We start from the raw sequence: 16,663 nt of genomic DNA on the forward strand, positions 1-16,663 counted from the left end.
GCAAGACCCCACCTCTCAGCCTTGCTGATGTGGTCCAAAGGAAAGCAGAGCAATACGTTTGGCACCAGCTTGGCTGCAGGAGTTGCCAGGAGGAGGCATACAAGACACCATCCAACCATCTTAGGGACTTGGGTGGAGTACCTGAATACACATACATGTACAGTCATGCAAAAAGTATCACTGAAGTTCAAAGTCACTTTCCGGCCAAGTTAAAGCACTTGAGGAGTGTGTAAAGAAGGACCGATGTGGAGTTAAGCATGGGTAGAAGGCATGGTCTGGAAAAGAGTTCCAAAGGTCCGACAGAGAGACTCTGAGGGTTGTGTTTGGGCTGAGGTTCCTCATCCCTTGTCTAGAGCAGGGGTCTGCAACCCGCGGCTCCGGAGCCGCATGTGGCTCTTTTACACCGGGGCGGATACTAGCGAGGGGAGGAGGCGCATTGTGCGCCCTGACACTCCCCACTGTGGCGGGCGCTGTACTGGCTGTGACGTCGCATGGGGGCGGGAAGACATCACCTTCCCGCCCGCTGTCAGATCGCGGCTCCGGAGATATATTTGTTTTAAATGTTGCAATGGTTTTGCGGCTCCCAGGTTTTTTTTTTCTTTGGAAATGGGTCCAAGTGGCTCTTTTTGTCATAAAGGTTGCAGACCCCTGGTCTAGAGAGTGGCGATCAAAAACGAGGCCTTATCAGCCCTGTTCATAACTCATAGTCAAGCAAACCTTTGTAGGTACCAGGGAGCAGGCAGGGACTGGTCCCTGATTTCACACTGAACTCATCAATGTCAGCTTGAGGTCAGAGGGAATCTACACCCACTCCAAACCCAAGTGAAGCAGAAGGGTTGGTACTTGTTTCTCTCATGCTCTGCCGGCAAATTTCTATGAGCGTTGCAGAAGTACAGCACCAGTACATGAGAAGCATAGCTGTCAACTTATAAATTTGAAAATATGGGACCAGCAGCCTCAGAAATAAGGGATCCGCAGCCAAAATAAGGGATTTTCAGAGCACAGGTATGTTCGGCTTCTGAGCCCCTCCAAGCCAAAGGCAGAAAGCCTAGCCAGCAGCCAAACGAAGCCTCAAGCGGTGGTTCCCACAGTGCAGCAACCCGGCAAAGGGGATGCAGCAAGGAAAACCACCGTCACCTCTCCGCTGGGAAGCGCTGAGCAAAGGCGAGTCCCCAGGCAACGCGGCCGATTTGATCGGCACAAGGCATGCAAGATCCACCCCCCCAGTCATTCTTAGACTCGTTATTGGGTGAGCAACGCAGCCAAGCAACACAGTTGGAGCCTCTCTCTTCCCTGGCCAGCAGGGAGGGAGGGAGAGGAGCTGCTTCCTTTTAAACCCGGGAAATTTAAGGGACATCATCAGTAAGGGACAGCAGTGGAACACGGTGCTGGGATAAGGGACTTTCCCGCCAAATAAGGGACGGTTGACAGCTATGATGAGGAGTTGAGTCCTCCTCTCAAATTTGAAGCAGAGGGGTGGGGCCTGGGGGACTATTCCTGCAGCTGTGTTACACAGAACAAGCCCCAGCGCTTCTCTCAACCGTGGAGCTGGTGAAAAGATGGGGGGAAATCCCTACAGTTGTGCTGAAGCCCTCTGAGCACCTGTGAAGCACAGTACAACTGCTGGAATAACGCTCCCCTCCCCAAGCCTTCAAGCTCAAGAGGAGGGCTAGGGTTGGTCCCTGGTCTGTTGTGCTTCCAAGGTGCTTGGAGAGCCTCGGGAATGTGGAAGTCTCGGCTGTGGGAAGGCGGCTAAGGACTGTTATGCTTTCTGGGCTTGGTTGTATAAGGGAGGACATGCCATAGCAAGTGTGGCCAGTGGAATTCTATAAGCTCGTAATTTAATTAGGGCTGCACTTGCAGAGTCTCTGCGCTCCTGCAAGAGAAACAGAATCCCCATGGTATGTTCCCATTTAAGCATGAACATGGCACAGGAGAACTCAACGTCAACATTGCTGCTGGTTGCACTTGGCTCTGTCCACAGTGTAGATGGAAAAATGGGAGGTGTGAATCATAGCAAGGATGGCAGGAGTCTGATAAATCCCATACACACTGGATACACACAAGTCCTCAACTGCAGACACAGTCTTTGAGAACCAGGGCTCAAGTACCATTCTCCCTGCTAGAAAACAATCATTTCCTTTCTGGTCTTCTACCACCTAGTTGGTGCTACAGCCTGAAGGCTGTATAATGTTCTGCAGCTGAAGTTAAGTAGGGATGCCTCCAGAATAATGACATTTTGCAGGAGAAATTCAAAAGTACACAGGAACTTTGGGGTTGTACATTCAAAGTGAATCAAAGGGCTTCTTTGGAGAGAAAAAAAGGATTTTCTGCAGGAAGGAAAGTGACAGGAAAATGCATTGAAAAGTGGTGAGTAAGCAAATGATTAACATAGAGGCATGCAAATGCCCCACAAGAAAATCAGGGTGAAGGCTCATTGCCATTTAACCACCCTGCAAATAAATCAGAACTTGCTAAATAAAAACTAGATATATTATAACGAACACATAAGCTTTGTGCAAGCAAATAAACAGGTTGTCTGGAGGGCCCAAAAATTTGGTCGCATGAGCTGCCTGGATGGGAAGTTATCTGGGAGACCTACGTAAGCCTCTCTGAGCTCCAGGTAAATAAATATTACTTTGATAAGGAACAATCATTTATGACGCACTTTAGTCTGCTGAGCCCTCTGTAGTCTGCACTTGGTTTGCTTTCATGATCCTGATATTATTATTCCCATTTTACAGATGGAGAACTGATGTTTAAGGCAAATGAATGGATTCATGAAACAAGAAGGGCTTGAAACAAGGCAGTCAAGTGCTCAAGTTCCCTAGCCACTGGACCATACCGTTAAATGGCAGCAGTAGAACTAGCTTCTTTCTCTGCAGCCCAGGATCGTGTATTGAAGAGAGGCTCCAAGCAATGCAAAACGAAACGAGCCAGCCATTCTTAAGTAGACACTGTACCATCACCAATGTGAAGTAATATTCAACGGTTCATCCAGTTTGCTTTTGTGCTTGAAGTTGTGTGTGTTGGGGGTGGCGCACCATCTCATCCTTCATCTCAGGCGGCAAAATGCATTGGACTGGCCCTGGCTTTGAGTGGCTCCAAAATCAATTATGGGAGTTTACAGAGGAAGCTAGGCTTAAGAGAACGTTACTCAAATTGTGGGTCCAGTTACAGATAGGTAGCCGTGTTGGTCTGCCATAGTCAAAATAAAAAAAATTCCTTCCAGTAGCACCTTAAAGACCAACTAAGTTAGTTCTTGGTATGAGCTTTCGTGTGCATGCACACTTCTTCAGATACCCTGAAGAAGTATCTGAAGAAGTGTGCATGCACACGAAAGCTCATACCAAGAACTAACTTAGTTGGTCTCAAATTGTGGGATTAGCCAGCCCAGATGCTGACCTGGGACCGAGACCATCCCTTATCCTAGGCAATTGCTGCTGTTGCTGGTGCAGCAGTCCTGGGTGCAATGTTTCCTTAAGACACTATACAATCACAATTATCCTATGAAAACAAGGTAGCTAGGCTCTGAGCAACAGGAAAAGGTACAGTATTCAGGGTGAATGGAAGACGCAGACAGGCAAAGGATCTGCCAAAGCGGCTCAGGAGGTCTGTTGTGGCCTATAGGCTGCCTATTGAAGAACAGGGTTTCAGGAGCACATTCAGAGCAATTAGGAGCTTCATGCTGCGTGGTACCCTCAGGGCAGGGCTAGAGGGCAGACCACTCCTAGATTACAGCATCGCCATCGCAGCAAAACACAGGAGAAATCAAACACTTAAAAGCAAGCCACCAGACTTCCCCCCACTCCTCCAGATTAAAGGCAGATAATCTCACCCCGGTCTTTTGGGACCACAGGCCTCATAGTGATGCTGCCAGCCAAGCCTTCCTAATGCATTTGCAAAACCACCATGATGAGAGGTTAATATGTCCACACCCTGGTTTTCCTCGCCTGACCATTCGCCACATGGCCAGCTTTCTGTCCGTTCGAAATTATGCGACTCCCATATACTACAAGGCATGGCAGCGGAGGGCAGGGATGCAGGAATGCCTGTGAAGCTCCACAAGCTTCAGTTCAGTATAGTGATCTTGCATTTACCCTAGAGAAAATTAAGATGCTACTACGATCAGAATCCATCCCGAGCCTTGTGGCAATCAGTGGCTGGCTGTGAATTTCATCCCTGGAAAACGGAGAACCACATTCAGCAATGATCAAGCTGCAGAATCACTGAATGAGTCTGCATTCATCTTTGGAAACTGATCAGAATTTGACCTTTCATATCTCCGCCAGGATGCAGTAGCAGCAGCAGCAGAAAAAAAATAAAATCAGGGTGCATTCCAGAAAACAGCTCACACACATGGACAAACAAAACATTTCAAAATATGCCAGCTGGTACATTAGCGAAATTCAGAGGGGTGTGTTCAGTGGGGGGTGGGGAGGCTGTAGGGAAAAGGTTTGTCAAGACAATAGTTAGCAACACAGTAATACAAAGTCTGGCAACTAATGCTGCAGGTCAAAGATTCCCTTCCCTCTAAAGAAATATTATAAATATTTAGGGTTGGGCAGTGGAGAATGTAATGAGGGTCTGTGTGTGTCCACATTTCCACCCTGCAAACAATGTACTATAAAAGCACAATAAGAATGGAATTTATGCTTTCTTTAAAAAAAACACCACCACCCACTCCAGGGGCAGAGGAAACAATTTTCCCCAACATCAGCACCTTCCACAAATCCCAACTACAACCAAAGCACAGTGGAGGGAAAGAACACCTTGTAAATAACTCAGCAGCAGCAAAGGAAGTATTACAGACCACACAATTCACATATTTCAGTCCCAAAGCGGAAGACACAATGGACATACTTTTTAATTCTAATAGTCTGAGAACGAAGCAGAGATTATTTAATTCACACCCACATACAGAGTTTCGGTGCTTAAAACCGACACGCCAAATTCAGAAGACCACCTGGCAAGTTTGATGGCTCGGGAGAGACTTCAGTGCCTCATCTTCCTTGTGTGTGCACGCGCGCAAATCCTCACACTCACCTTTCGGACTTGCCGTACGGAGAGAGAGAAAGAGAAAAATCAGAATAAGGCACCGTCATGCACTGCACGGAACTCACCAGCTGACAGGCTGTGGTCTGAGCTGCTGGTGCAATGCCACTGAGAAGCCAAAGAAGCTGCCGTTTTCTCCATACTTGAGGATGGTTTCGGTGACATCCAGGTTGAAGGCTGAACTCCCTAGGAGGTGGAGGCTGAGGCAGAAGAGACAAAAGTAGAGTGTCCCAGACATACTCGGTGGCTCACTGCAGGCACAATGGTTGGGGAATGCCACTGCAACTATCCCGGCCGTCTCCCTCCCGTGGCTTTAGAGACAGTTGCCTGGCTCCTGTCACACGCCTGCTCTTTTTGCTGCCTGCCTGCCTAGGCAGCTTGAGGTTGTAAAAATCCTCAGGCAACCTTGCCTCACATCCCTTCCTGCTCCCGTCTCCCTCTCTCCCTCCCTCCTCTCGCTCTCTCTTCCATTCTGTATTGCAGCTAGGAGGAGCACAGCTTTCAAACAGCAAACACGCCCCCTTCCTACAATCCATTACTGGACATGATGGAGAGGAAAGCAGCGAAAGAAAAAGCAGGTGTGAGGAATCCGAAAACCGCAGATCCAGGGGTTATTATGAGGAAAACTTTGGTCAAGGAAAAGAAAGAAAGAAAGAAAGAAAGAAAGAAAGAAAGAAAGAAAGAAAGAAAGAAAGAAAGCTTCCCAACCTTCAAGGGCCCACTTCTCATCAGCTATTGCAACTTCCTCTTCTTAACAAGTATTAAATACTTTAGAGTGCTGAAGACAAATAACTGTTCTTAAGACAGCTGAAAGTGATTTTGAGAGAAGCATCACTTCCCATGATACACAGACACACAAACAAACACCATTTCTTTCCCCCCTCACATTTGTTTCCATGCTCAAACAGGTTTGTGTTTGTTTGTTTTTTTAAAAGGAAAAGGTCAATTTTATTAGCCCACAAGAGAAATTCTAAATTTCCATATTAGGGCAATACCTTGATTTGTTAAAAGAAAACTTGCAAGTGCAGTTAACCATCTGGTCTACATACTAGATCCTTCAACTCTCTGGGGGAAAAGTTAGCACCTGCCTCAAGCCTTCAAGGTATTCGTGAGAAATTAAAGGAGGAGGAAGCTTGACCTGACAAACCACAGACCGTTCAGCCTGCACTGTGTCAGTAGCTAAATGTATATTTATTGCAGCAGGGTATAAGCATGATAAATTCCTTTTTCAATATTGGCCGCTGCCCATTGCAATCATATAATTATGCTTATCCAGTAACAGTATTATAATTCAATTATTAAGTATGAAACTGAAAAACAGGTCACTAAACCTAATCATCACTGGAGCTCCTAATTAATCCACACAACAATTTTCAAATGAAATAGTGACAGCAATTGTTATGATGATGCCACCCAAAACAACCTCCCTTACATGCTTTGTACGTGGAAGATCCCAGCAGGGATCTCAAATCTTCCTCTTCTTCTTCTTCTTCTTCTTCTTCTTCTTCTTCTTCTTCTTCTGCTGCTGCTGCTGCTGCTGCTGCTGCAATCACTCATAGCCGTGTAAGATTATCTTCCATAAACACGGTTTTAACAATGAGTCCGTAAGTGACTGTGGAGGTCAATCCACACGTCCTTCCACAGTGGGGACATAGGTTTCTGGGTGGATGTTGATCACGGTGAGGGTTTGCCAAGCATGCCTTCCTCTTAGCACGTTTCTCCCTTGCATCCTGAGTTTGAGTGTCTTCAAAGCCCATGACAGCTTTGGTAAAGGATGTTCTCGAACTGGAGCGCTCGCAGGCCAGTGTTTCCCAGTTGTCAGTGTATATACTACATTTTTAAAGATTTGCCTTGAGACAGTCTTTAAACCTCTTTTGTTGACCACCAGCATTACGCTTTCCATTTTTAAGTTCGGAATAGAGTAGTTGCTTCGGAAGATGATCATTAGGCATCCGCACAACATGACCAGTCCAACAAAGTTGATGTTGAAGAATCATTGCTTCAACACTGGTGATCTTTGCTTCTTCCAGTACACTGATATTAGTTCGCCTGTCTTCCCAAGTGTAAAATTTTTTGGAGACACTGTTGATGGAATCTTTCGAGGAGCTGGAGATGGCGTTTATAAGTGGTCCATGTTTCACAAGCATATAGTAAGGTTGGTACTACAATAGCTTTGTAAACAAGCATTTTTCGGGAGAAAGCCGCACTTGCAGAGTCATTTCCCTTGGCTGAGTAGGGACCATCTATGCATATTTCCCACAATTTCCCTTTAGAATGCAAGCAGCAGAGACCAGAAACACTGAAAGCAGCTATTTCATAAACTGGAATACCCAGGACTTGAAAAACCCCAGGTTCTTAAATGCCTATGCTCTTAAAAATTTGATACGAGAAATTGGAAATATTTCCCCAAGCCTGGGCATATATCAGTGCAAACACATGAATAACTTGCTTCAGATGTTTGTGGGTTGATCCCTGTCACTTGAGAAGCTCTGGGGATTCAGACCTGGTGAACCCCAGTTCAAACCAACTCAGTCCAGGGATGCCCATAAACGTATTAAAAAAGAGAGACCAAGAGTCCTGTTAATTCAACCCCAGCCATGAGCCACATAACAGGAGGGAAAGCATCCATCACATTTTCCAGTACATGGGGGCTATTTTTAAACAGCTGCAAAAGCTTTAAGAGGCATTGGAGCGTTGGCAGAGGCCCCTCGTCCCTGGGAATCCAGCTCATTTGCAGGACATAGGGAACAGCACAAGAGTCACAGGAACTTGGAAGTCCTCAGTCCCTCGAGATTCCTGTTCTCATTTTAGCAGGGTTGTCCTTTTCACAATTCATTTTGCAGCTTTACTAGCCAAAAAGTGGGAACCTGTCACTTAGGGGGACCCCATTCTATACTCTTTCTGGTGCCCTAAATCTGCATTTATATCCCACCTGGCTGGCTACCTCCCAGTTTTTGATATAGCTTTACACTGTCACGAGCAGGGCATAATCATTGCTGGGAAATGGGTGCTTTATTCTGAACAAAATCTGGGAACTGACCCAATTCCTTCTGAAAATCCCAAGTAGTATATTTCTCGATTCCCGCAACTCACCATTTTGCGCGCGCACACACACACACACACATCCATGAATAGATGCTCCATGCTATATTGGGCAGCTTGGCTCATAAGCAAAAGATTTCAGCTTGCATGCCCTTCCCACTTGGTAATATCTTTAAAATGACCCTCTCTGGGAGGATGTCATGGGTCAGATTGGATAATTATAAACAGACTCTGGAGTTAGGGAACACAGGAGAACAAACACTGTCTTTGGATCTGCAGCGGTGTTCACTGAAACTGTTGGGCTGTAGCTGTATTTGACTGAGTGTTTGGTGACTATGAAACCTCCCCTGCAGTCATTCTGTTAGGCATTTTTCAAACTTCTAATGCCATATCCAGGCATGCAGACTCTTTATACCACACATCAGAAGCTCGTTCTAGATTTAGGCTGGGCACACACATCCATTTTCTCTGCATTCAGTGTGCTCACACTGTTGGCCTGGGAAACAGAATACACTTGACATTAGCCACAATCCATATCTATCCTACGAACTCTTATGAAATACAGTGGTACCTCGGGTTACATACGCTTCAGGTTACAGACTCCGCTAACCCAGAAATAGTACCTGAAATAGTACCTCGGGTAAAGAACTTTGCTTCAGGATGAGAACAGAAATCGTGCTCCAGCGGCGCAGCAGCAGCAGGAGGCCCCATTAGCTAAAGTGGTGCTTCAGGTTAAGAACAGTTTCAGGTTAAGAACGACCTACAGAACGAATTAAGTACTTAACTTGAGTACCACTGTACTGGGTTTTTATGTATTTTCCCCAAAACAGCTGCAATCTGAATTGAGGGGGGCGGATTACCAACTGCATTTTAAGCCACTAATGTTTCATAGAATTTTTAGACCACTTGGGTTTGGTTTTGTTTGTTTGCTCCCTTACATTGTTTGTTTGTTTTCAAAGTATTTCTGCGAATCTGAGTTCCTCTGAGCACACTGATACAGTGGTGCCCCGCAAGACAAATGTCTCGCAAGACGGAAAGTTTTCCGTTTTGGAGGTGCTTCACAAAACGAATTTCCTATGGGCTTGCTTCGCAAGACGACAATGTCTTGCGAGTTCCTACTGGTTTTTTTCCCCTTTCCCCCCTTTTTCTAAGCCGCTAAGCCGCTTATCAGCTGATCCGATCAGCAGATAAGCCGCTAAAAGCCGTTAAAAGCCGCTAATAGCACTAATCCGCTAATCCGTCAATGGGCTTGCTTCGCAAGACAAAAAACCGCTAGACGAAGAGAATCACAGAGCGGATTCTTTTCGTCTTGCGAGGCACCACTGTACCTGCCTTTTTTACATTTCACAGCTGGGCTGGTGCACACCATTCTTCTCCATTTTTTTTTTAAACCCAACATATTTACTCAGGTAGAATAATAAATACAACCAGGAGGTATATAAGATGAAAGGCAAGCAGGCTTAAGCTACAGGATGCTCAACAACAGATACAGTGGTACCTCGGGTTAAGTACTTAATTCGTTCCGTAGGTCCGTTCTTAACCTGAAACTGTTCTTAACCTGAAGCACCACTTTAGCTAATGGGGCCTCCTGCTACCGCTGCGCCGCCATCGTGCAATTTCTGTTCTCATCCTGAAGCAAAGTTCTTAACCCGGGGCACTATTTCTGGGTTAGCGGAGTCTGTAACCTGAAGCGTATGTAACCCGAGGTACCACTGTACAGAAAACAGGTCACTGCCGACAACATGAGAGAGACAACCAACTTTTTTTTTTTTACAATGTATATGTGGACAAGGGATATCTGCAAGCCATCCTGCTTCAACCAGCACCAATGAACTGGTGTTGAAATGGAGAAGCAAACTGGCGACTACTTTAAGTACCTTAGCTTTCTATTCTGAAAGGTTCCCTCCTTATCTCTCTCATAAAGTTACTCACAATTGCAACCTCTTTTTCCAAGTTCTTCGTTATGCACTCATCATTCCATCTTACGAAATCATATTTTGTGCCCCAGCAGAATTGCCATGTTTGGTATCGGAGGATACTACACTGCAGCGGTGGTGAGTAAAAGGATTGCCTTCTAGCTGTCTCAGAATGGCCTTTTGGAAAGAACAAAAGGCATTATATAAATGCTACTTCTCCGCATTAACTCTAGATGACAGAAAGTGTGTACGTCCCTCTTGGAACGGATACAGATTTCTTTTTCTGATGCTGTTACTTCAGAAGTGGTAGCTGGGGAGATTTTCCTTGAAATGCGAGTGCCAACTTCCAAATTAGGTTGAAGGCACTCTCGCACTATCCCACCCCACTCTCTCTTTCTCTCTCTAAATTTAATTCTGAGGGAAGCTTTTTCCTTAACAACTAAGTTGGCGGCAGGCAGGGAGATACCATCAGCTGAGCAAGGTTGCCATACACCTGCAATCTCCCGGACATGCCTGGGATTCAGCCATCGGAAACAGCGTCCGGGTGGAAATCGCTGGAATGTCCGGGAAAATCTGGATGTATGACAACCCATATTGGAAGCGGCGATTTCTGGGGGAAAATAGCTCTAAAACCTCAGGGTTTAGAGCTCAACAATTTTGCATTCAAAAGCTCGACAACTTTTGCATCGGGACTTTCACTTTCTGAAATATGGCAACCCTAGCTTAGAAGTAGAATTAGTCAGGTGAAAAGAATTCCTTGTTTAGCATATTCAGTAAGCTTCTGAGCCCTTTCTTGGAATTAACAAAATCTTTTTAAAAAACTCAAACCTCCATTCATGCTGGCTTCTGTGAAACTATCTGGTCAGCTTTCAACTAACTATAATAAGGAAATTTGACAGCCAGGGTAGCAGTCAGCCATGAAGTCTTCCTTTGGTAATTCTGAGTAGCCAAGGGGAGGCTATCCGTCCTTGCCTCTTTCAAGAGGCAGTAAAAAGGTAAAGGGACCCCTGACCGTTAGGTCCAGTCATGGCCGACTCTGGGGTTGTGGCGCTCATCTCGCTTTATTGGCCAAGGGAACCGGCGTACAGCTTCCGGGTCATGTGGCCAGCATGACTAAGCCGCTTCTGGCAAACCGGAGCAGCGCACGGAAACGCCGTTTACCTTCCCACCGGAGCCGTACCTATTTATCTACTCGCACTTTGAGGTGCTTTCGAACTGTTAGGTTGGCAGGAGCAGGGACTGAGCAACGGGAGCTCACCCCGTTGCGGGGATTCGAACCACCGACCTTCTGATCGGCAAGTCCTAGGCTCTGTGGTTTAACTCAGAGTGCCACCCACGTCCCTTCAAGAGGCAGTAGGTGGGGCTAAAAAGACATATAATGTAGAACAATAATGTAGAACAAGTGAGTGCCAAGGGAACTGAGCCCATTGGTTTCTTCTTCCAAGAATATGCAAGGAAGGACAGAGCAAAAAGCGAAATTGTCCAAAGAGCCACACCTATGAATGCTTATTCCGGGGGGGGGGGGGATAACTAACCTTCACTATTTATTCCAGATAATAGCTTCCAACTATTTAGAAGTGCACATTAAAATATCAAGCAGTGGATAAATGGGAAGTCAAACACTAGAGCAGCCTTCCCCAACCTAGTGCCCTCCAGATGTTTTGGATCACAGCTCTCATCAGCCCCAACCAATGGCCAGACTGGGGCTGATGAGAGCTATAGGTCAAAATATATGGGCTACAAATGTAGCCCAGATAATGGAAGGTTGTAGCAAGAGAGATCTTGGTGATGACAACCTTTCCCCCATGATCAGAAAAGGACACCATAAACACCTGCACCTCTGGTTCTGTAGGCATCTTTGGAATAGGACAGTAACTATCTGCTTGAGCACACTGCAGACTGCGCTACTGTAAACGAACATTCACAGTGGTGTCCCGCAAGATGAATGCCTCGCAAGACGGAAAACTCGCTAGACGAAAGAGTTTTCCGTTTTGGAGGTGCTTCGCAAAACGAATTTCCTATGGGCTTGCTTCGCAAGACGAAAATGTCTTGCGAGTTCCTGCGGGGGTTTTTCCCTTCCCCCCTTTTTCTAAGCCGCTAAGCCGCTTATCAGCTGATCCGATAAGCTTAAAAGCCGCTAAAAGCCGCTAATAGCACTAATCCGCTAATCCGTCAATGGGCTTGCTTCGCAAGACGAAAAAACCGCTAGACGAAGAGAATCACAGAACGGATTCTTTTCGTCTTGCGAGGCACCACTGTATTTCCTATCTTTTTATACCACTTTTCATTTTTTTTAAAATCACCAAAGTGGTGCAGAGCATGTCAAAATTAAACCAACCCCAACAGGGAACCAGTGGGTGGATCATTCACCCTTGTATCTAGAGTTGCTTTAGGCGTAACTTGATCTGTTATGACCCTGGGACTCTAAAAAATCAGGCCCAGTTTCCATTCCCTTCCCTCAGTTCACAAACCCTACTATTTGATCTATCCAATGTATCTCTATCAAAGCTCAGCTTCTCAAATTATTTCCAACTCTTGTGCTCCTTCCTTCTTCCAGCTACAGATCACATCTTTCTACAAGCAAATACTTTTCTCAACTACACTACTAATATGGGGTAATATCAGGTGTAAGGAAGAAGAAGAAGAGTTTGGATTTGATCTCCCGCTTTATCACTACCCGAAGGAGTCTCAAAGTGGTTAACATTCTCCTTTCCCTTCCTCCCCCACAACAAACACTCTGTGAGGTGAGTGGGGCTGAGAGACTTCAGAGAAGTGTGACTGGCCCAAGGTCACCCAGCAGCTGCATGTGGAGAAGCGGGGAATCGAACCTGGTTCCCCAGATTACAAGTATACCACTCTTAACCACTACACCACACTGGCTTTGGCCCTCCAGATGTTGCTGAACTACGACTCCCATCAGCCCCTGAAAACTTCCTCTCCATTCTTGATTTATACAGGCACCCTTGACACAATTCTGCCGCTAAAATCAGAACTGCTGGATAAGTGAGCAGCCCATACATTTTCCCAGAAGCTGTCATATTATCATAAAGTAGGAAGAGATTAAGTGACTGAATTAATTCAACCCCTGATGATGCAGGACATCCTAGCCTCTTATTTTTCTACACATGGATGAAAGGAAAGTGGTGCCAGCTTTTTCTCATTCCTACTTTAATGGGCATATATTGTTTCAGATCAATGGAGTCGCACAGAACAAACACCAAACATTCACAACACACCATATTTTTCTGCTTCTTTTTAGCAACCCTAAAACAATGTTCCCATTAAGCTTCTTCCTCCAAGAAAAGATTCCACCAGTCAGTGGCCATTCCATCTGGCCATATATTTAAGTAATGTATCCGAATTTCTTTGTTTCATTTTCCTGGCTTCTGTCCCATCTTCCTTTTTCTGGTATTTCTGTTACACTGCAAATCATTCTGGCAACCACCTATCAATTTTATGCTTTTTATGCAATTTTATCAATTTTACCTACCAGAATGTTAAGTGCTAAATAATCTTATCAACCTGCAGAACTCAGTTGTTCCCTTGGGACTGCAATGTTCAAAGGATTCAAAATTAATTGATAAAGGGGGTTCACTGGCTGGCATTAGCTAAAACAGCCAGTGGGCAAGCATCAGGTTATTGGGGGAATTAACCTATTTATACTCTAGCCTCTGTTATATATTTCTCTAAAGCATCCAATGCTAACTGTTGTTAAAGACTGTCAAAGAGCTGTTAGACAATGCATCATGTGCACGACCGAGACTGAAATTGTATACATTTACAATGAAATAAGTTCCATTAGAGTTCTACTTTTGAGTAGACATGCTTAACAGTGTAAGAATTGAATATCTACTTTATGTCATCAAAAGAGTGACAGGTGCCCCAGCCCCTTTCCCCAGATGTTCCTCCTTTTAATATAAATCTTATATGACTTGATATAAATTGTAACACTAGTCCAGATGTCAAAGGTAATACAGTGGTGCCCCGCAAGACGAATGCCTCGCAAGACGGAAAACTCGCTAGACGAAAGAGTTTTCCGTTTTGGAGGTGCTTCGCTAGACGAATTTCCTATGGGCTTGCTTCGCAAGACAACAATGTCTTGCAAGTTCCTGCGGGTTTTTTTTCCTTTCCCCTTTTTCTAAGCCGCTAAGCCGCTTATCAGCTGATCTGATCAGCCGATAAGCCACTAAAAGCCGCTAATAGCGCTAATAGCGCTAATCCGCTAATCCATCAATGGGCTTGCTTCGCAAGACGAAAAAACCGCTAGACGAAGAGAATCACAGAACGGATTCTTTTCGTCTTGCGAGGCACCACTGTAATACATTAACATAGGGCCTTTCCTTAGTCCAGGTACAAGAGTACAACCCTGTCCCTACACTTTTTTATTACATAAAATAGGTATTCTATTCTTCTGTAAGAGTGCAATCCTATGAAGACTTATCTTGGTGTAAGCTCCACTTACTTGCGAGTAAATCCCACCAACCACTGACATGCAACCCCCCCTCAAAAGGCTGCCCAGAAGAGAATGTGGCTCTCAGACTGAAAAGGGTTCCCTGCCCTGAGGATGAGTTTGGGGAAGATAATCTAATGGCGCCTGAATGCAGTGGGACAGTAGTTAGAGGAGACAGCTGATGATGTGGAAAGAAATAAGAAAAACGGCAGGGGAAATGATAACAAACTCGTTTAACGTTAGAATTACAGAGGTATGCTGAACAGTTAGATGAAGATGTCAAGATGGCCATCTCCTCAGTAAAGTATATGCATATGCAAGTAAACCCAAGGGCAGTTCATGAAAATTTCCTCAAGATTCTCACACAGAATCTATAGCTGGGTACTACCGTATTTTTCGCCCTATAGGACGCACCGGCCCATAGGACGCACTTGTTTTTTGGGGGGGGGAATAAAGGGGGGATTATTCCCCCCCCCCGAGCCCCAAAGAGCAAAGAAGCCATGACAGGGAGCGGGATGGATCCCGCTGGCTGTCCTGGCTTCGTTTTTAGCCTCGGGGCTGGGGGTCCGGGAGCGAAGGCGAGGTTGCGCAACCGCACCATCGCTCTCGGAGCTTGCGGGGCTGGGGAAGCCCGAGCTTCCCCCGACCCCAGCCCCCAGAACAGGTCCGAGAGCGATGGCGAAATTGCGCGCAGCTTCGCCATCGCTCCCGGAGCTTGCCGGGCTGGGGGGATAGCTTCCTGAAGCCTGGATTCACCCCATAGGACGCACACACATTTCCCCTTCATTTTTGGAGGGGGGAAAGTGCGTCCTATAGGGCGAAAAATACAGTATATCACAGCCACATAGATCTCAATGTATCATATCCAATTGCCCAGCCTTTATTCTCGGGACTTCTTTGTTCTTTTTATCTTTTTTCTGTTGTTCTTCCCCACCTTGTCCATTACAGTGTGGTGTAGTGGTTAAGAGCGGTAGTCACGTAATCTGGGAAACCGGGTTCGTGTCTCCGCTCCTCCACATGCAGCTGCTGGGTGACCTTGGGCCAGTCACACTTCTGTGAAGTCTCTCAGCCCCACTCACCTCACAGAGTGTTTGTTGTGGGGGAGGAAGGGAAAGGAGAATGTTAGCCGCTTTGAGACTCCTGAAGGGGAGTGAAAGGCGGGATATCAAATCCAAACTCTTCTTCTTCTTCTTCTACAAATGGCAGTGTCCTCGATCCAGCCCCAAAGCATTATTATTTTTAATCCAGCTCTAACTCTGATTCACATGCTAATCAACCCTGTGAAATCAGATGCTGTGTCAGAGTTTGCTGACTCACCCTCCCTCTACAGTTATCGATGACAGGGCACTGCCAACAACCCTTCATTACGATAATGTTCCTTGGTTCTCTTAGAAATAGCGGCTAAGTTCATCCCTGTACCATAGCCAGCTCCTTACCGATTGCTCATTTTAGATCATCATCTCTCCAGCCCATCAAAAGGTAAACAGCAAAACATATTCTTCTTTTTTCTTATGGTCTCTCCTAAGTGCAGGCTTAATATGCATGGGAGAGAACATGTAAAAGCAGAATAACCTGGGATAGGTTTCTTTCATATGCATGCCATATTTCCATTTTGAAGCTACTGTCCATATTCAACAAAACAGGACTCTATGTTCTATGAATGGCCAGATAAATTTTAATTTATACATCAAAATGGCAACTATCTGAAGAAAAGGAGAACTGAAATAAAAGACTTACATTCCCAGGACATAGCTTGGATTGACGAGAATGCTGCAGCACTGGCAATGAAAGGAGCCTTTGTAAGACTCTCAAAAATAACTTTGTAGAAGTTACTACACGTCTCACTATTCCAGTACGCTATTCTTTAAATATGCTTTTACACTGTTTAACAGAAGTCAAATATCTTACCAACCAAGGGATCTAGAGGCATTTTACATTAGCAAAAACTGGAGACTCGCATTCAAAGAATCACTGTGGACATAGGAAAACTGTACTTACAGTATAAAAATAAGCATATATAAATTGTTGTGAGCAAAAAGTATCTCATTTGTGTGCATGAAAATATGTAGTAATCCTCCAGTATGAAAGGGAATAGGGAAAATATATGCGGAAACATGTGGAGATTCTTGCGACAAAGTAACCATGGAATGCATAAATGAATCACACAGCCCTATGTTAAAGTTGAACCCTGCTGTTTACT

At 45.4% G+C, this 16,663-nt stretch overlaps 1 protein-coding gene across 5 annotated transcripts in view; it reads right to left on the minus strand.

The window, feature by feature from the left end:
- The window catches only part of ITGA7 (integrin subunit alpha 7), a 93,373-nt gene that overhangs the window by 61,357 nt on the left and 15,353 nt on the right, over window positions 1-16,663 (minus strand). For 3 of the 5 annotated variants that reach the window (XM_081181267.1, XM_081181263.1, XM_081181266.1), the window contains one exon: window positions 5,124-5,255. In XM_081181267.1, coding sequence (XP_081037393.1) covers window positions 5,124-5,255 — 132 coding nt within the window. Of the gene's footprint in view, window positions 1-5,046; window positions 5,256-14,475; window positions 14,521-16,663 lie in introns of those variants that run through there. The other 2 variants (XM_081181264.1, XM_081181265.1) reach the window with 2 other exon arrangements.

Source organism: Podarcis bocagei, assembly GCF_964188305.1.
Source record: "Podarcis bocagei genome assembly, chromosome: 2".
Lineage (NCBI taxonomy): Eukaryota > Metazoa > Chordata > Lepidosauria > Squamata > Lacertidae > Podarcis > Podarcis bocagei.